The sequence below is a fragment of the Anticarsia gemmatalis genome, chromosome W, assembly GCF_050436995.1.
Source record: "Anticarsia gemmatalis isolate Benzon Research Colony breed Stoneville strain chromosome W, ilAntGemm2 primary, whole genome shotgun sequence".
Lineage (NCBI taxonomy): Eukaryota > Metazoa > Arthropoda > Insecta > Lepidoptera > Erebidae > Anticarsia > Anticarsia gemmatalis.
In genome coordinates, this window is record NC_134775.1 from 332,655 (window position 1) to 347,806 (window position 15,152).

Genomic DNA, 15,152 nt, shown 5'->3' on the forward strand with positions numbered 1-15,152 from the left:
ATAAAAATGTCTGATAACGAATACGTAGATAGGCTTAAGAATATAATAGGTAGTTTACGACCCAAACCGACATCTCACCAAGCGTCGAAGTCTTTGTTCATTCACCCAGATTTAGACAAGTGTGCGATGGTATTCGTTCGTAATGACTCGGTACGTCGTAGCTTGCAGCCACCCTACGACGGGCCATACCCGATAGTCAAACGCCGCGGGAAAGTCTATATGATAAAAATAGGCGATAGATTTACATCCATAGGGTTAGATAGACTAGCATATGTGTTAAATAAAGATACGTCGAACGACGATGATGCAATAATTAAGCGCACGACGAGCGGCAGAGTTGTAAAAAAACCTTTAAGATTAATTTAATTAATGTAATACATTTCGCCGTCGAAACATTTCTTTGAATAACGACGTGTCATCTCCAGTGTGGAGGAACGAGGTGATCATGTTCCTCCAGCACAAAGGGAGGATCCTCCGACCAGGCGAGGTGATCATGCCTGGTGGGCCTAGGCTGCCCGACTGTTGTAGCCGGGAACTTGTATATATAGTCAGTTGCAGTGCAAACTTCGATAGCGCGATCTAGGACTTGTGACGTCAGTCACACTGCGCGTGGTGGTTGGTAGCGCGCTGGTCCCAGTAGATGTCGCTGTATGTAGCAAGCCGCTACATCACTCCCCCTCAGACCGTAGGTCGATCTTCTCTTCATGTCGGTCAGTCTCTCCAGTGCCATGCATTGATGAGTTCCAGTGAGTCGGAACTTGAATTCCGCTAGTCCCAGTGCGTCGGGACTGTATGCCGCTAGTCCCAGTGAGTCGGAACTGTATGCCGCAAGTCCCAGTGAGTCGGAACTGTATGCCGCTAACTCCAGTGAGTCGGAGAGGTGCGGTGTGCGGTGTGCGGTGAAGTGTCCCCAGTGAGTCGGGGCGAGGTGCTTGTTGTCTGCGGTGAGTCGAGACGAAGCGTTGCGGTGCCCTGGGTGCGTCAGAGTAGCGTGACGATGATGCCCAGGTTGGATGCCGCTGAGGCCGTAGGGTATGCCAGTCATGTGCGTGAGCGACATGTTCGTGGAGTGCCTTGTGTGGCCGAAGATGCTGGCTGGAGTTGTACGACTGCTGCTGTAGGAGTGAGGAGTGATGAGGGTGCGAAGGTTTGCTGCTGCTGGTCTGATCTTCGTGAAGGCTGCTTCCAATCACGTCGGGGTCACCAATTTAGTGTACGTGGTAGGAAGTGAGGAATAATGATTTCACTCGGAAGTAAAAGTTTTTATAAAGTTTATTGATGGCTTGTACACAATATAATAGTCTCAGCACAGAAGGATGATAACATTAGATTTACGATAGGCCGGAACATACAACATAGAACATATAGTCGCGGTTATTAAAGCGGCATGCGTCTCGCGTCAAACAGTATTCAGAGCGGACTGGTGAGGTCAACGAACGATTGCGCGGCGCATGGGCATTGGCCGGCGCTCGGGATAGTTCGGGTAAGTTCGGCTGCGTTGACTCCGCCCACTAGCGATCTCGCTAACTAATAACAGAATAGGTATGTTTGTCGACATGTAATATTTAATGTTATAATAATTTTGATTTTATTTTTTATGTAATTTAGTTATACAATAGGTTAAGTTAGCATAATTTTATCTGTAATTAATTTTTAATAGTTTTAATTTTTAATAGTTTTAAGTTTTAGTTATAAGTTCTAGTTTTAAGTTCTGTAAATATACAATTTAATAAACAATAATAAATCCTTCTGATTTAAGAAGTTACACTACACCAGTATTGAAATCTATTATTTGTTATAATGTATATATCATCATTTTTAAAATCGCTTATGTAACATATTCTTTGTTTTTGGTTTATATATATAAGTTAATATTTAGGCATATTTTTACGAAAATTTACTAATTATTATGTAGATTGTGTATTTCTAGCCCACTGCTTAAACGTTTGTTCAGATATGTGAACGTCAATTTTTGTACTTTTTTGTTTTCAAATGTATGTGTACTTTAGGGACATATTAGTGTATAGATTATAATATTTAATACTGTATTGTAAAAGAACAAATAATTCCGTATACTTGTGCATATTGTGTTAATTTAACAGGAACGTAACTGTGGAGGATTATTATTCTTCCAATAAGAACACCGGTTGCGAAGTGATATATTTATTTTATTTTCTTCAAATCTTCAAAGTGGACTGTATAATTACTATGTACTTTACAATGTTCTTACTATTTACACTATGTTCATACAATGACTATGTTCATACAATTCATTCACTATGTACTGTTTTACAAAATACTTTGCTTATAATATTCACTATGCTCATTCACTATGTACGTTTCTTCATACAATGTTCTTTCTTCCGAGTGATGTGATCACAATGAGTTTAACACTTAAACTATACAATAATATTCGCTATGTTCAGTATGTTCATACTATGTTCTTTTCTTCCAAGTGATCACCATGAGTTTACAATTTAAACTGATGTTACGCAGCGCGCGTCCATATTTATATTCACAAACATTGTTTCTACACTAATCTAGAATCAAACCGAATAATCAAGCGCTCCGTGCCGCACCGCGCGAGGTTCGAGAACGCCGCCGTCTCGCTCGCGCGTACGCGACTCGCCTATACGTCCTTCTCGTTCCATCTATTCGGGAACAGTCGGTACGCTTGATCGAAGGATCGCCGCCGCTTACATTGTTCGCGATTGTTCTTTCGTACTATTCTTATCGACTAGAATTTTCTAATAATAATACACTTATTTCTACAAATTTCTACAATGTTCTACATGCGTGAATGAAACGTAATATTTTATGCCTAAATATGATTCCATCGTGCACAGTAACCTGATATGTTATTGTAACGTGACGTCCACGGTTACGGCGAGACTGCTGACTGGTAGATTGTATCACTTACACTCGACAACAGTGCTCATTCTAAGCTTGTTATAATATTCATAAACTTTAATAATGATGTAGTAAAATTCATTTTTTTTTGTAAGTTTCTATTTTTTTTGGCAGGGGAGTACTGTAGGGACACAATTATGCTGATTTCACTAAATATGCCGAGTGCGTTAGTTAGAGCGGCCAGTCAGTCAGCCAGTCGTTTGTAACACCGAATCATAGACGCACGTGTGGAATATATACTTACTGTGTCAGACATATAATAGTCTTTAATTTACATAATAATTTACATTCTTTTTGGTTGGCCGTCGACGCCAAGCTGTGATGCAGAAAGTCCGTATTTTGCCAGGAAAAATGATTTTATTGTTGATCAAGGTTGCATTATTTACAAATATAGAATTGTAGTGCAGTGTGTCGCGAGCTGCTGTACAGTGAGCACGTACAATCTTTACGCACCGAGCTATAATTGATTGTTTTTCGGTATATTGTCTTCATAATGGAAGAAAGTAAGAGTGAGGAGGACATGAGTGATTCAGAGTTTTTAAAGAGTGTTGAACAAGAGTTAAGCGGAGTCGTTAGTGAGAATATAAATACAAATAAAAATTTGGAGAAGAAGGTGGGGAAGAGGAAAGAGAGGGAGGAGAATAGTGAAAGAGAGAGTTTAAATAGTGATGAAGAGGGTTTTATTACGATTACTCGAAGAAGACCTAAGCGATTAATTAGAAGCGATTCTTCGGATACTCAAAATAATGTGAGGGTAGATTTAGAAAAAACGACCCAAGAGTTGGAAATGGTTGAAAAATACGAGGTTTGCATTACTGCTTTAGAGGAGTTGCCTAAACAAGTTGCTATGGCTAAGTTATTGAGATCACAAAATATTACGGGGGTTGGTCGTGTTAAATATAAAAATATAAACGAAGTAATTATTACATTTTTTAAAAAAGAAGACGCTTTAAGTCTGATAAACTGTGAAAAACTTAAAGAAATAGGGTATCGGTGTTACTTTACGGATGAATTAAATGTTATTCATGGAGTAGTGAAGGGAATTGACCTTGACTTGAGCGAAGAAGAACTTATAAAAATTTTCGAATGCGATGTCAAAATCTTGACTTTAAAGAGATTAAATAGATTAAATTTCGATGGAACTTGGGTTGCCAGTGAAGCTGTTAAAATTTGCTTTAAGGGTGGTACGTTACCGCAATATATATATACATATGGTTGCCGTTTCAAAGTTGATCCGTATAGATTCCCTGTCACACAGTGTACAGGCTAAAAAGCTATTATGCCCCAAATGCGGAAGCACCGATCACGATAATTGTGATATCAATGTGGGAAAATGTTTAAATTGTAAAGGTGACCACTTCGTGTTGGATAAAACATGTCCTTTTTTTATTCGAGAGAAGGAGATAAGGAATATTATGATTAACGAACAAGTTACTTTTAGGAAAGCCCTACAATTATATACAGACTTGAAGAAAAACAAAAATATAAGCTCTCAAGAAAGCGCTAAGACATCAACTAACATAACTTTAATAAGTACAGGGAGCAATACCTACAGCAGTATAGTAAGGACAGATTCTCTTTATCAACAACCTGCGGTTAGTGAAGTTGTGGAGGAAGGAATGAAAGAAAATTCTGAAAAACATGTTCCAAAGTCAAGCCAAAACTCAACTAAGAAAGCAAAGAATGGGTCAAAAAGGTTGGAGAATCCAGATAATCATATAAAGCATATGGAAATTATTACAGAAGATCAGGATCAAGAAACACAGAGTACAGAGGAGAATAGGGAACGACATGAACATTTAAAGGATAAGTTTGAGTTCAAGCAATTCTGGCTTAAAATTAATCGTATCATTATGAGTGATGTCAGCCTTGTAGAAAAAGTATTGTCGATGTTTAAAATCATATTTGATGAACTAAAGAATTTTATTTTTTTATTTTTTATTTATTTATTTATTCATTTATTTCAGGCAACTGAGGCCCATAGAAAATACAATAAACAAATTACAAATTAAAAATATAAATATACTAATACATACATAATTAATATAACTTATAATTATACACGATTACTACTATTGTGCAGCGTCGGCGTCGTGTATCGCGCAGTATCGGGTATCCGGCCACGGAATCGCCGGAAAACAACGCCTTTCGGCCAAAATTCTGGCTCCATGAACTTTGTGAGATGCTCAGTTGGCACTCTCACCACGAAGGCATTAAAACCCACATTGTGACGTGATTCCAACCTCTGAACTCTCAAAGTCCACTTCGTTTTCGTCTGTATGTACTCTACAATCTCTTCAACCTTTGTAGAGTAATGCAGTCTGGATACGTACAGCGGCGTCACAGGTACAGCGGGACGCAGCAAGAAATTCGGTCCGGTCGGTCCAGTGCCGCACTTGTTTTGGTTCGGCTTTTTCTTCTTCTGTACCATGATGAAGCCATCCTTGTCGGCCTGTTCTTTCGGTTGCTCCCTGTTGTTCTTCTGGGTGAATAGGCAGCTCTTCTGTTTAACCCCTTTTATAATTTGTCGCTTTGTCTGCGCTGCAGGTGTTTTCTTAGCGACTATATCGGCGTAGGCACGTGCAGGGGTCGTTGTACCTACGCGTGATGTCATAGTGGCCGGTGTAGAGGCGCATGCGACGACGGCGGCGAGCAAAGCTTCGTCAGCGATATCGGCAGCTGGTGACGCACTTGAGTTCGCCGACGCAAAACTGCCTATGGAGGCAGTCTGCGGTCCGCGGCGAGTGTTCACCTTTGAGGCCTCTGGTGACCTAATTACTGAACCAACGTTGTGCAATGATGTAATTTCTGCACGCAGCTCAGCAATGATAGTGTCTGAAGCCTCTAGTCTGGACTGCATCTTAGTCATCTCAGCTTTTAACGACGTGATGTCCTTCAGCAGTCTAGTTACATCGACGTGATCGAACGTGACGGGAGGCAGTTTACTTAGCTCTTGTGCCACGAAGTCGGGCACGTCGTCTGGGTCGGTCTTCTTTAACATATCAATTATATCTTGAAGACTCTTCTCGGAGCCCTCTCTGCGACGAGACGGCATCTGGTCCAGTTTTCCAAGAGACTGGAACAGTAGCAGCTTTGCGCTGCTGACATCTTCCTCCTTGAAATTGGATCGGCATATTTGCAATATGCTCACCTCATCCATGTAATCAATTGCATGGACGAGGAACGCCAATAATTCGTTCAATATGAGTTTTTTCGAACTCATAATGTCACCGTGCAGCGGCTATGGCCGCGCCAAACGCGAATAAAATAATTCGTGCCGTGTACAGTGGATACACGTCCGTAGTCGAGCGCGCATCGCACTGCACTGATTCTATTGTTAACAAGTTATTAAGAGGTAATATATTAAAACAGTTTTTTGACCTGACTAATGGATAACTCATCTAACCTTATTAGACTTAACATAGTTCAATGGAATACCCAAAGCCTGCGCCCGAAATTGGTAACATTCACAGACCTGTTAGTACGAGAAACAATACACATAGCGATCGTTAGCGAAACTTGGCTAGATATTGAAACCTACGTAAATATTAGTGACTATTATATTTATAGAAAGGACAGGGACGATGCATACGGCGGAGTTGCCATTATTGTTCACAAGTCAATTCAGTCCTATCAAGAAGCATTTCAAGTAAATAATACTGGGATAGAGGTAGTTTGCGTAAAGCTAATTAATTGTAAGGACTTAGAGTATGTATTGTCTGTATATTGTCCGTCTAGTGTACAAACTCAGGGCTTGGACTGGGATAATATTTTTTCACATTTTTCGAGAAAAACTTTGATATCGGGGGATTTTAATGGACACCATACCAATTGGTCGGTAAAGTCAGATACCCGAGGTCTCCAAATTATGGATTCTTCTATAGAAAATGGTTTCATTTCCATTAATAATGGTGATTTCACACGAGTTAAAATGGTAAATGGGTGTTTACAACAGACTTCGCCCGATGTTTCATTTGTCTCATCTGATATAGCTATAAATTTTAGTTGGCAAGTATGTGGTGAAAACCTAGGTAGCGATCACCTTATTATTAAGATGACCTTAAATATTAAAGACGATTTTGTGCCTACTAGAAAACGTAATTATAAATATGCCAACTGGAATGAGTATTCACAAACCATAGCAGAGAATATGAAATCCTTAAATAGTTCAGGAAATATTCAGGACATCTATGATAGTTTTGTAGATGTTATTAATACAGCGGCCGATAAACATATACCTTTCATCAAACTATGTAATAAACCTGATAAAAAATTCAAACCTAAAAATTATTGGACTCCAGATTTATCCAAAGTGGTTGCACAGAGGAGGTTGGCATTGACCAATTTCAGGCGGAATCCTACGCCTGATAACCTCACAAAACTAGAAAGCATTACCAAGAAATCTCAGATGTTAATTCGAAAAGCTAAATCTGAGAGTTGGCATAAGTTTTGCGATTCTTTTAATGAAAAAGTTTCGGCTTCCAATATTTGGCAGCGTATGAAATGGGTAAAAGGGTTTAAACAACAAAAGGTATACCCCTTTAATGAAAAATGCCAAGATTTATTACAGTCTCTAACTGCAGATTATGTGTTTCAATCGGAACCAAATTTCACATCAAAAAATGAATTGTTAGAATCGGTATTTTCAATTACTGAACTTCAATGCGCTTTAAAAAAAAAGGATTCTGCTCCAGGAGAAGACAGCATATCCTATACAATGCTTTATTATTTACCGGATGTAGCCAAAAGTTTCTTACTCAATTTGTATAATAATATTATTAAAGACAGTGTTATACCTTCTCAATGGCGAAACATCCAAATAGTACCTATTCCTAAAAAAAACGGTATCAGTAATAATGAACTTAAATTAAGACCAATCTCATTGATGTCGTGTATATGTAAAACTTTACATTTGATGATCTTCAGACGATTAGAATGGTTTACAGAAAGGGAAAAAATACTATCACCGTTCACAGTTGGTTTTAGAAAATCACAATCTGCTTGGATTGTTTGACTCGATTGGTAACTTATACTCAGATTGGCTTATCTAAAAATATTGCAACATTAGCGTGTTTTTTAGACATCGAGAACGCTTATAACAATGTTTCAATTGATGTAAGTGTAAAAATGCTTGATAGTTTAAAAGTAGGTTCTCGGATATGTAAATACCTGTGGGGTTTTTTGAGTGAGAGACAGTTAAAGGTACGATTAATAGACGGTATTATATTAAGTAGATATACAAATAAAGGTTCAGCACAAGGGGACCCCCTTTCTCCTTTACTGTTTAACTTAATTACGTACAAAATATGCCATTCACTTCAAAATGTAAATATTTCACAATACGCAGATGATTTTGTCATATACGTCAGTAATAAGGACATAAAACTATGTGAAATATATGTTCAGAATGCTCTGGATATGACAGTGAAATTATTGAATGAACTGGGGTTAGGACTATCAACAAATAAGACACAATATTGCCTTTTTAGTAGGGGTCGTAGAATAAATATACCTGTTTTAAAAGTAGAAGATAAGAATTTACTTTATTCAGAAAATATTAAATACTTGGGTGTGTGGCTAGACAGGAGTCTAAAGTGGGGAAAGCATATTAATGAAGTGGTTTGTCAATGTTCAAAATTTTTAAATATATTAAAATTATTAGCAGGAAGTTCTTGGGGGGTACACATGTCACATCTGCGACGTTTATATTTGGCCCTGATTAGAAGCCGTATTGATTATGCATGTTTTTTATATGATTGTTCTGTTAAGAGTCATGTTTCTAAGCTTGATAAGATCCAGAATCAAGCGTTGAGGATTGTAGGTGGATTTATTAAGAGCTCCCCAATCCATGTCATGGAGAGTGAGTTACACATCGCACCTCTGTTCATTAGGAGACAATATCTAGCTTATAAATACACAATAAAGGTCAGGTCTTGGTCTGTGAATAGTACTAATAATTTGATTGCTGAAATGGATACTCTATGTCACACCAGATATTCGAATAATAAAAAAAAACCTTTACTAGCACAGGTATTCCAAGATGTTAAGCAAATTGATTGCGTTTCAGTAGATATTCTTAAAATGTTTAGTTTCGAAATTTGTTTATCGGCAGTTGATTTTCAAGAATGCTTAGTGTTTAATTTAGGAAGTATATCACTGGCTAAATCTAGGTATGAGCCTAATACGCTGATAAATAATGTTTTGCGAGAGTTGGATATTAATTATGGGGGGTGGCATAAATTGTATTCTGATGGATCCAAAGGTGCGCATGGACTAGGGGCAGGATTTTATGATCAAAGCTGTAATTACAGAGCATGTTTTAAAATAAGTTCAAACGTATGTGTTATGACGCTGGAACTCATTGCGATTTTGCAGGCCCTATCCTATACAATGGAGAATAATTATAAAAAGATAGTAATATTTACTGATAGCAAGAGTGCATTACAACACGTGGCTCGATGCGCCTCTGGTTACAGAGGTGCATCGATAGCTTAAGACATCTTAAATATTATTTTACATTTTATCAAAAATAGAACAGAGATAAAGCTACAATGGGTTCCAGCGCATATAGGTTTAAAAGGGAATGAGGAAGCGGACCGTCTGTCGAAATTGGCTGCGAAGGAAGGAGTTGAGTTTAGTTTTTTGCCAGACTATGTAGAATATGTATCTAAATTTAAAAAGAAGTGCTTTAATAATTGGCAAGAAAGTTTTAACATAACGTCTAAAGAAAAAGGAATATGGTATAAAATCATTCAAAGTGAACTACCTCGTATACCCTGGTTTGACAATAGTAAATTAAGTAGAAACTTTGTTAAGTTATTATTAAGAATGCGTTCCGGACACTATCCATCAGCAAAATTTGCTTTCTTAATGAAAAAAGTAAACTCACCTAATTGTAATACTTGCAATGTGATAGAAGATGTACAGCATTTGCTAATGGATTGTGTTAGGAATCAAAATCAAAGGGAAGTTTTAGTTAACGAATTTAAATTAAATGTATTAGAGGTGGGGTTAGTACAAACAATTTTAGCACAACCAAATTCAAACGTAGCGAAGAGATTATGTCAGTTAGTTTACTTCCTTGATTAAGATTTCCTTTTAAGATAATTAAGACTGTTCTCCTAGTATTGTATGTAGTTAGCATAAGGCATGAAGGGGTTGACGTATCCAAATTGATAAAAAACCCCAAATTAAACACAGATTAAAAAAAAAAAAAAGAATTGTAGTGCCACATAGTCTGCAAAATAAAATTTTGAAGGAAATTCATGACGGTCATCTAGGAATGAACAAAATGAAAAGTTTGTCGCGAAGTTATGTATATTTGGCGAGTTTAGATCGAGACATCGAGCAAGTGTGTAAATCATGTGCGGCCTGTCGCACTGTACTGGACGCTCCACCTCGATCTCAGCTTCATCCCTGGGAGTTCCCATTACACCCATGGCAACGCCTTCATGTGGATTTTGCGGACTGTGGAGGCCGGCGTTATTTAATCTTAGTAGACACACACTCAAAATGGATAGAGGCAATAAAAATGCAAAGTACTAATGCGGATCGTACAAGTAATGTTTTAAGGAGTATATTCGCGCGTTTTGGCTTACCATCACAGCTCGTCACCGATAATGGTCAACCATTTTCATCACAGGAATTTAAAGAGTTTTGTAATAATGATTGTATTAAACATACAACATTGGCGCCTTATAGACCTCAGGGGAACGGTGCTACAGAAAACGCTGTTAAAACCATTAAAAAAGCTATTAAAAGAGCCTTGTTTGAGGGGGTAGATGTAGATGCAGCTTTAAATAAGTTTCTTTTTCAATATCGAAATTGTGATCACGCGACTACCGGAGTGTCACCAGCGATAGCTTTGCAGGGGCGGCGACTTCGTAATCGCCTTGATGCCATTCGGCCCGACAAAGCTGCTACGGTACGTGAAAAGCAAGAGCTGCAGGTCGAGCGTGCCTCCGGCAAGGATAGGGATTTTCTAGTAGGGGACGCGGTGTTAGCTCGTGATTATACGACTAGGGGACATAAGTGGGCCGAAGCTATTGTAAGTAAGAAAACGGGCCCGGTCTCATATAAAGTAGAAACAGGGGATGGAGTAGTGTGGCGTAGACATGCGGATCAACTTATTAAATCTTATAACAAAACACGACATTCATTATCACGAGTGAGTGACGGTTCAGCTAAAATAGATTCCGACATGAACGATAAACCTGAGGTCGATAAGGATGCGGGTGAGGACAAGTTTGAGGATGCGTCGGATGGTGATGTAAAAGTTTCAAATACATCAGCAGAATCGTCAACTCTGACATCTCTGCCTCAAACTTACGCTGTATCTGCTCGTGCATTACGTGCATTAAATCGAGCCAAAAGAAATGAAATGCAATTGTAAGGATAATGGTGGCTAGTGGCTATCCATATTAACCAATGCCTGAGAGCTGCTGTTTACTATGAACGAACTATTAGCATTTGTAATTATAAGATCTAACGTGTGACCGCGTGAATTTGCAATTGGATTTATTTGTTGTTGGTTGTAAGGACGGGACACTATAGTAGAAATAAAAGAGATATGTGTTTGCCACTAAGGTTGGTTTATTACTGCCTCAATCATATATTTGGTACAAGTATTATATATGAACCTTATATCTACGTCACACGCCCTACCAAAAACAAAAAAAAAATGTAAGTTATAGATACATTTTTTTTTCTATAAACAAATATAATAAGTATAACATTCCATTTCTACTCTAATGGTTATGATCTCATAGGTAAAATGAGTACATCTTACAACAATACGATTACAGTTCACGAATATAATGTTTTTATTACAAATACATATATGTATCTAGCACCTACTTCATCTCATAAAAGTGTAAACAATAATTATCATTGAGCTCTTGATTATAATAACATACATTTTATACGGTACAGTTACAAGTAAAAGTGTTATGGATTTCTTAGTTGCTATGTATTATTATAAAGCCTAGTTCTATTTTTATGCACAGTTTTTTCTTTACCATTTACTGAAATTATTACATTTGGCGATACATCTTTTATAACTAAAAATGGACCTAAATACAATGGATCAAGTTTGTTACAATTTTATTTTTTTATTAATATCAAATCTTCACTTTCATAGATTACAGGATTTATACTTTTGTCATATTTACATTTTCTTAATGTTTTACAATTTACAAGATTATTTTTGGCTTCAATTTGCGACTTTTGTAAACGATACTTAAGTTCTATGGCATAGTCATCAAAATAATATACAGGATCTATTGTTGTTGTTAGGTTAGTAGGTATATTACATTGTTTACCGAATACTAACTCATACGGTGTGAATTTTGTACTGGAGTGTACTGATGTGTTATATGAAAAACACCAGTACGGTACCCATGAGCTCCATCCCTAACTTTGACTATTAACTTGCATTCTCAAATAAAAAGTTAAATGTTTATGACTATTTTCTAATGACCCTAATGTTTCATGGTGAAAAGCTGTGGATGATAAATGAGTTATATTTAAAACTAGCTGACCCGCGCAACTTCGCTTGCGTCACATAAGAGAATCGTAATTTTCCCCGTTTTTGTAACATTTTTCACTGGTACTCTGCTCCTATTGTTCGTAGCGTGATGATATATACCCTATAACCTTCCTCGATAAATGGGCTATCTGACACTAAAAGAATTTTTCAAATCGGACTAGTAGTTCCCGAGATCAGCGCGTTCAAACAAACAAACAAACAAACAAACAAACAAACTCTTCAGCTTTATAATATTAAGTATAGATTTTACATACCTCTTGCATTGTCGAGTTGATAAATTCAGTTCCTCGATCAGTTACGATCTGTCTGGGGATACCGTATCTAAGTATAAAATTATTTACCAATGATGTAGCCACCGTGCACGCGTCCTTAGCCACTATCGGATATGCTTCGACATATTTTGTGAGATCGCACTGCAGCGTTAAAATATAGCTATAATTATTATCTTGTAATAAAGGACCTACCAAATCTAAATATACCTTATCGAAAGCGGAGTTACCGCAATCAGTTATTACCATGGGTTCTTTTACAGCATTCAAATACTTATATCTTTGACATTTAGTACATTTTTTAATAAAATTGGTAACATCGCGTTCTAATCCTGTCCAGAAATATTTTTTACGTATATTATTTATCATACGCCTTATCCCTGCGTGTCCACTTGTAGGTAGAATATGATAATCATTCACTATAACTCTCTTTGTATCGTCGTCTATCTTTTTAATACCTCTTATTACGCATAAGCGGGGTCCGGACCACTTAGGTAATTTATTTATATATTGAGCTAGCTCTTTAATTATTTTAATATTATAGTCATCTTTTATAATGTACACAGTGTCAATATTTAATTCCCTACAAAAGACTTCCATTTCCCTCACAGATACAGCTCGTGTACGCTGCGATTGGGTAAACAGTTTTACAAATATAGTACGGTCAGACGACGAATACGCATAATCTCCTCTATCTACTGACACACACTTTTTAACCTTCTTCCTCGTTAACAAACATTAATTCCGTGTAATCCTTCGGTAGTTTTAACATCTCTACAACTCTCGGTTGATCAGACCAATTGTTCTTAGGGATGTTAGACATCGAAGTATGATTACCAGAATTTTCAGTAAGTTTTCTTGTTTGAGCCCTTGTGAGCACTGACACGACATGTTCATTCATCGGCTTTAATTTTTCACTAGTCGTTTCTATGCGAGACAATGCATCTGCAGCTACATTGTCGCGCCCTTTCACATAAGCAACCTTATAGTCATACTCGTCTAGTAACAATCGAAATTTCAATAACCTACTGGAAGGATCTGTCATATTATACAAGAATACTAATGGTTTATGATCTGTTTCTATAATAAACTTTCTTCCATACAAGTAAGGTCGAAAATATTTTACCGACCAGACTATAGCTAGAAGTTCTTTTTCTATAGTTCGGTATCGACATTCGGCTTCGTTTAAACTACGGCTGGCATAAGCGATGGGCCTATGGTCAGCATTACATAGCACAGATCCTATCGCATACCCGGATGCATCGGTTTGCAAAATAAATGTGTTGTTGTCGTCGAATAACGGGTATTGTAACACGGGGGGGTTTATAAGTGAATTTTTTAAAGCTCGAAAAGATTTTTCACAATTTAGATCCCAATCGAAAACTAAATTTTTACGACATAAATTATTTAATGGTATGCATATTTCCGCAAAATTTGGAATAAATTTTCGGTAATAATTAGAAAAAGCTACAAACCGTTTTAGTTCATCAGCGTTTTTTGGAACGGGATAGTTATTTAAAACTTTGATTTTATCCGGATCAGGCTGAATACCGTCCGCCGATACCACGTGCCCTAAATATAATATTTCTTTGCGAAGAAAATCACACTTACTGGGATTTAATTTAAGGTTAACTTTTCTTAATCTCATCATAATGTCTAACAAGTTTTTATGGTGACTATCTAAGTTTCTACCAAAGCAAATTAAATTATCTAAGTACACAAAAAATTTGTCATAATTAAGTCCTGACATTGCGACAGTCATTAAACGTGAAAAAGAACTTGGACTTGTCTTCAGACCCATCGGCATTCTGGTCATTTGGTATTGGCCTGATGGTGTTGTAAACGCCGTATACTTTCTACTATCTGAGTTTAATTTCGCCTGAAAGTAAGCTTGTGTTAAATCAAGCTGAGAAAAAAAAAATAGCACCGGAAAGCGAATCTAATATATCGGTTATATTTGGGAGGGGAAACTTGTCGTCCATTATGCGGTCATTTAATTTTCGAAAGTCAATAACTAAACGCCAACTTTTAGTGTTGTCCTCCAATTTCTTGGGTACTAAAAGTACTGGACTGGACTGGATTCGCGGGTTCTATAATATTATTAGCAAGCATTTTCTGTACTTGGTTCTCAATTTAATTACGCTGCGAAAATGGTAACCGGTATTGTTTAATATAAACTGGGGCAGAATTACATTTTAATTGAATATGATGCTCGTAAAGATCACAAGTACCTAATTTATCTCCCGGTAGGAAAAACACATCCGCAAACTTGGCACAAATATTCTGAATACTTATACTTTCTTCTTTATTTAAGTGGTTCAATTTTATCAATGATAATAATTTACGAACCCTTTCACCATCTAAATTTTGTTTTTCGAATAAACATATATTATAACAAGACAAGCTTTCAATATGAGGCCTAAAAT

General features: G+C 37.1%; 1 protein-coding gene across 1 annotated transcript; it reads right to left on the reverse strand.

The window, feature by feature from the left end:
* Positions 1-4,966: 4,966 nt before the first annotated feature.
* Positions 4,967-6,070, reverse strand: LOC142985753 (uncharacterized). Its single transcript, XM_076134000.1, has one exon. It carries the CDS (start codon positions 6,068-6,070, stop codon positions 4,967-4,969), a length of 1,104 nt encoding a protein of 367 aa, XP_075990115.1.
* Positions 6,071-15,152: the final 9,082 nt, after the last annotated feature.

What these genes read in the sequence shown, in the direction of transcription:
- LOC142985753 (XM_076134000.1), bottom strand. Translation starts at nt 6,070, where the DNA reads ATGGATGAGGTGAGCATATTGCAAATATGCCGATCCAATTTCAAGGAG.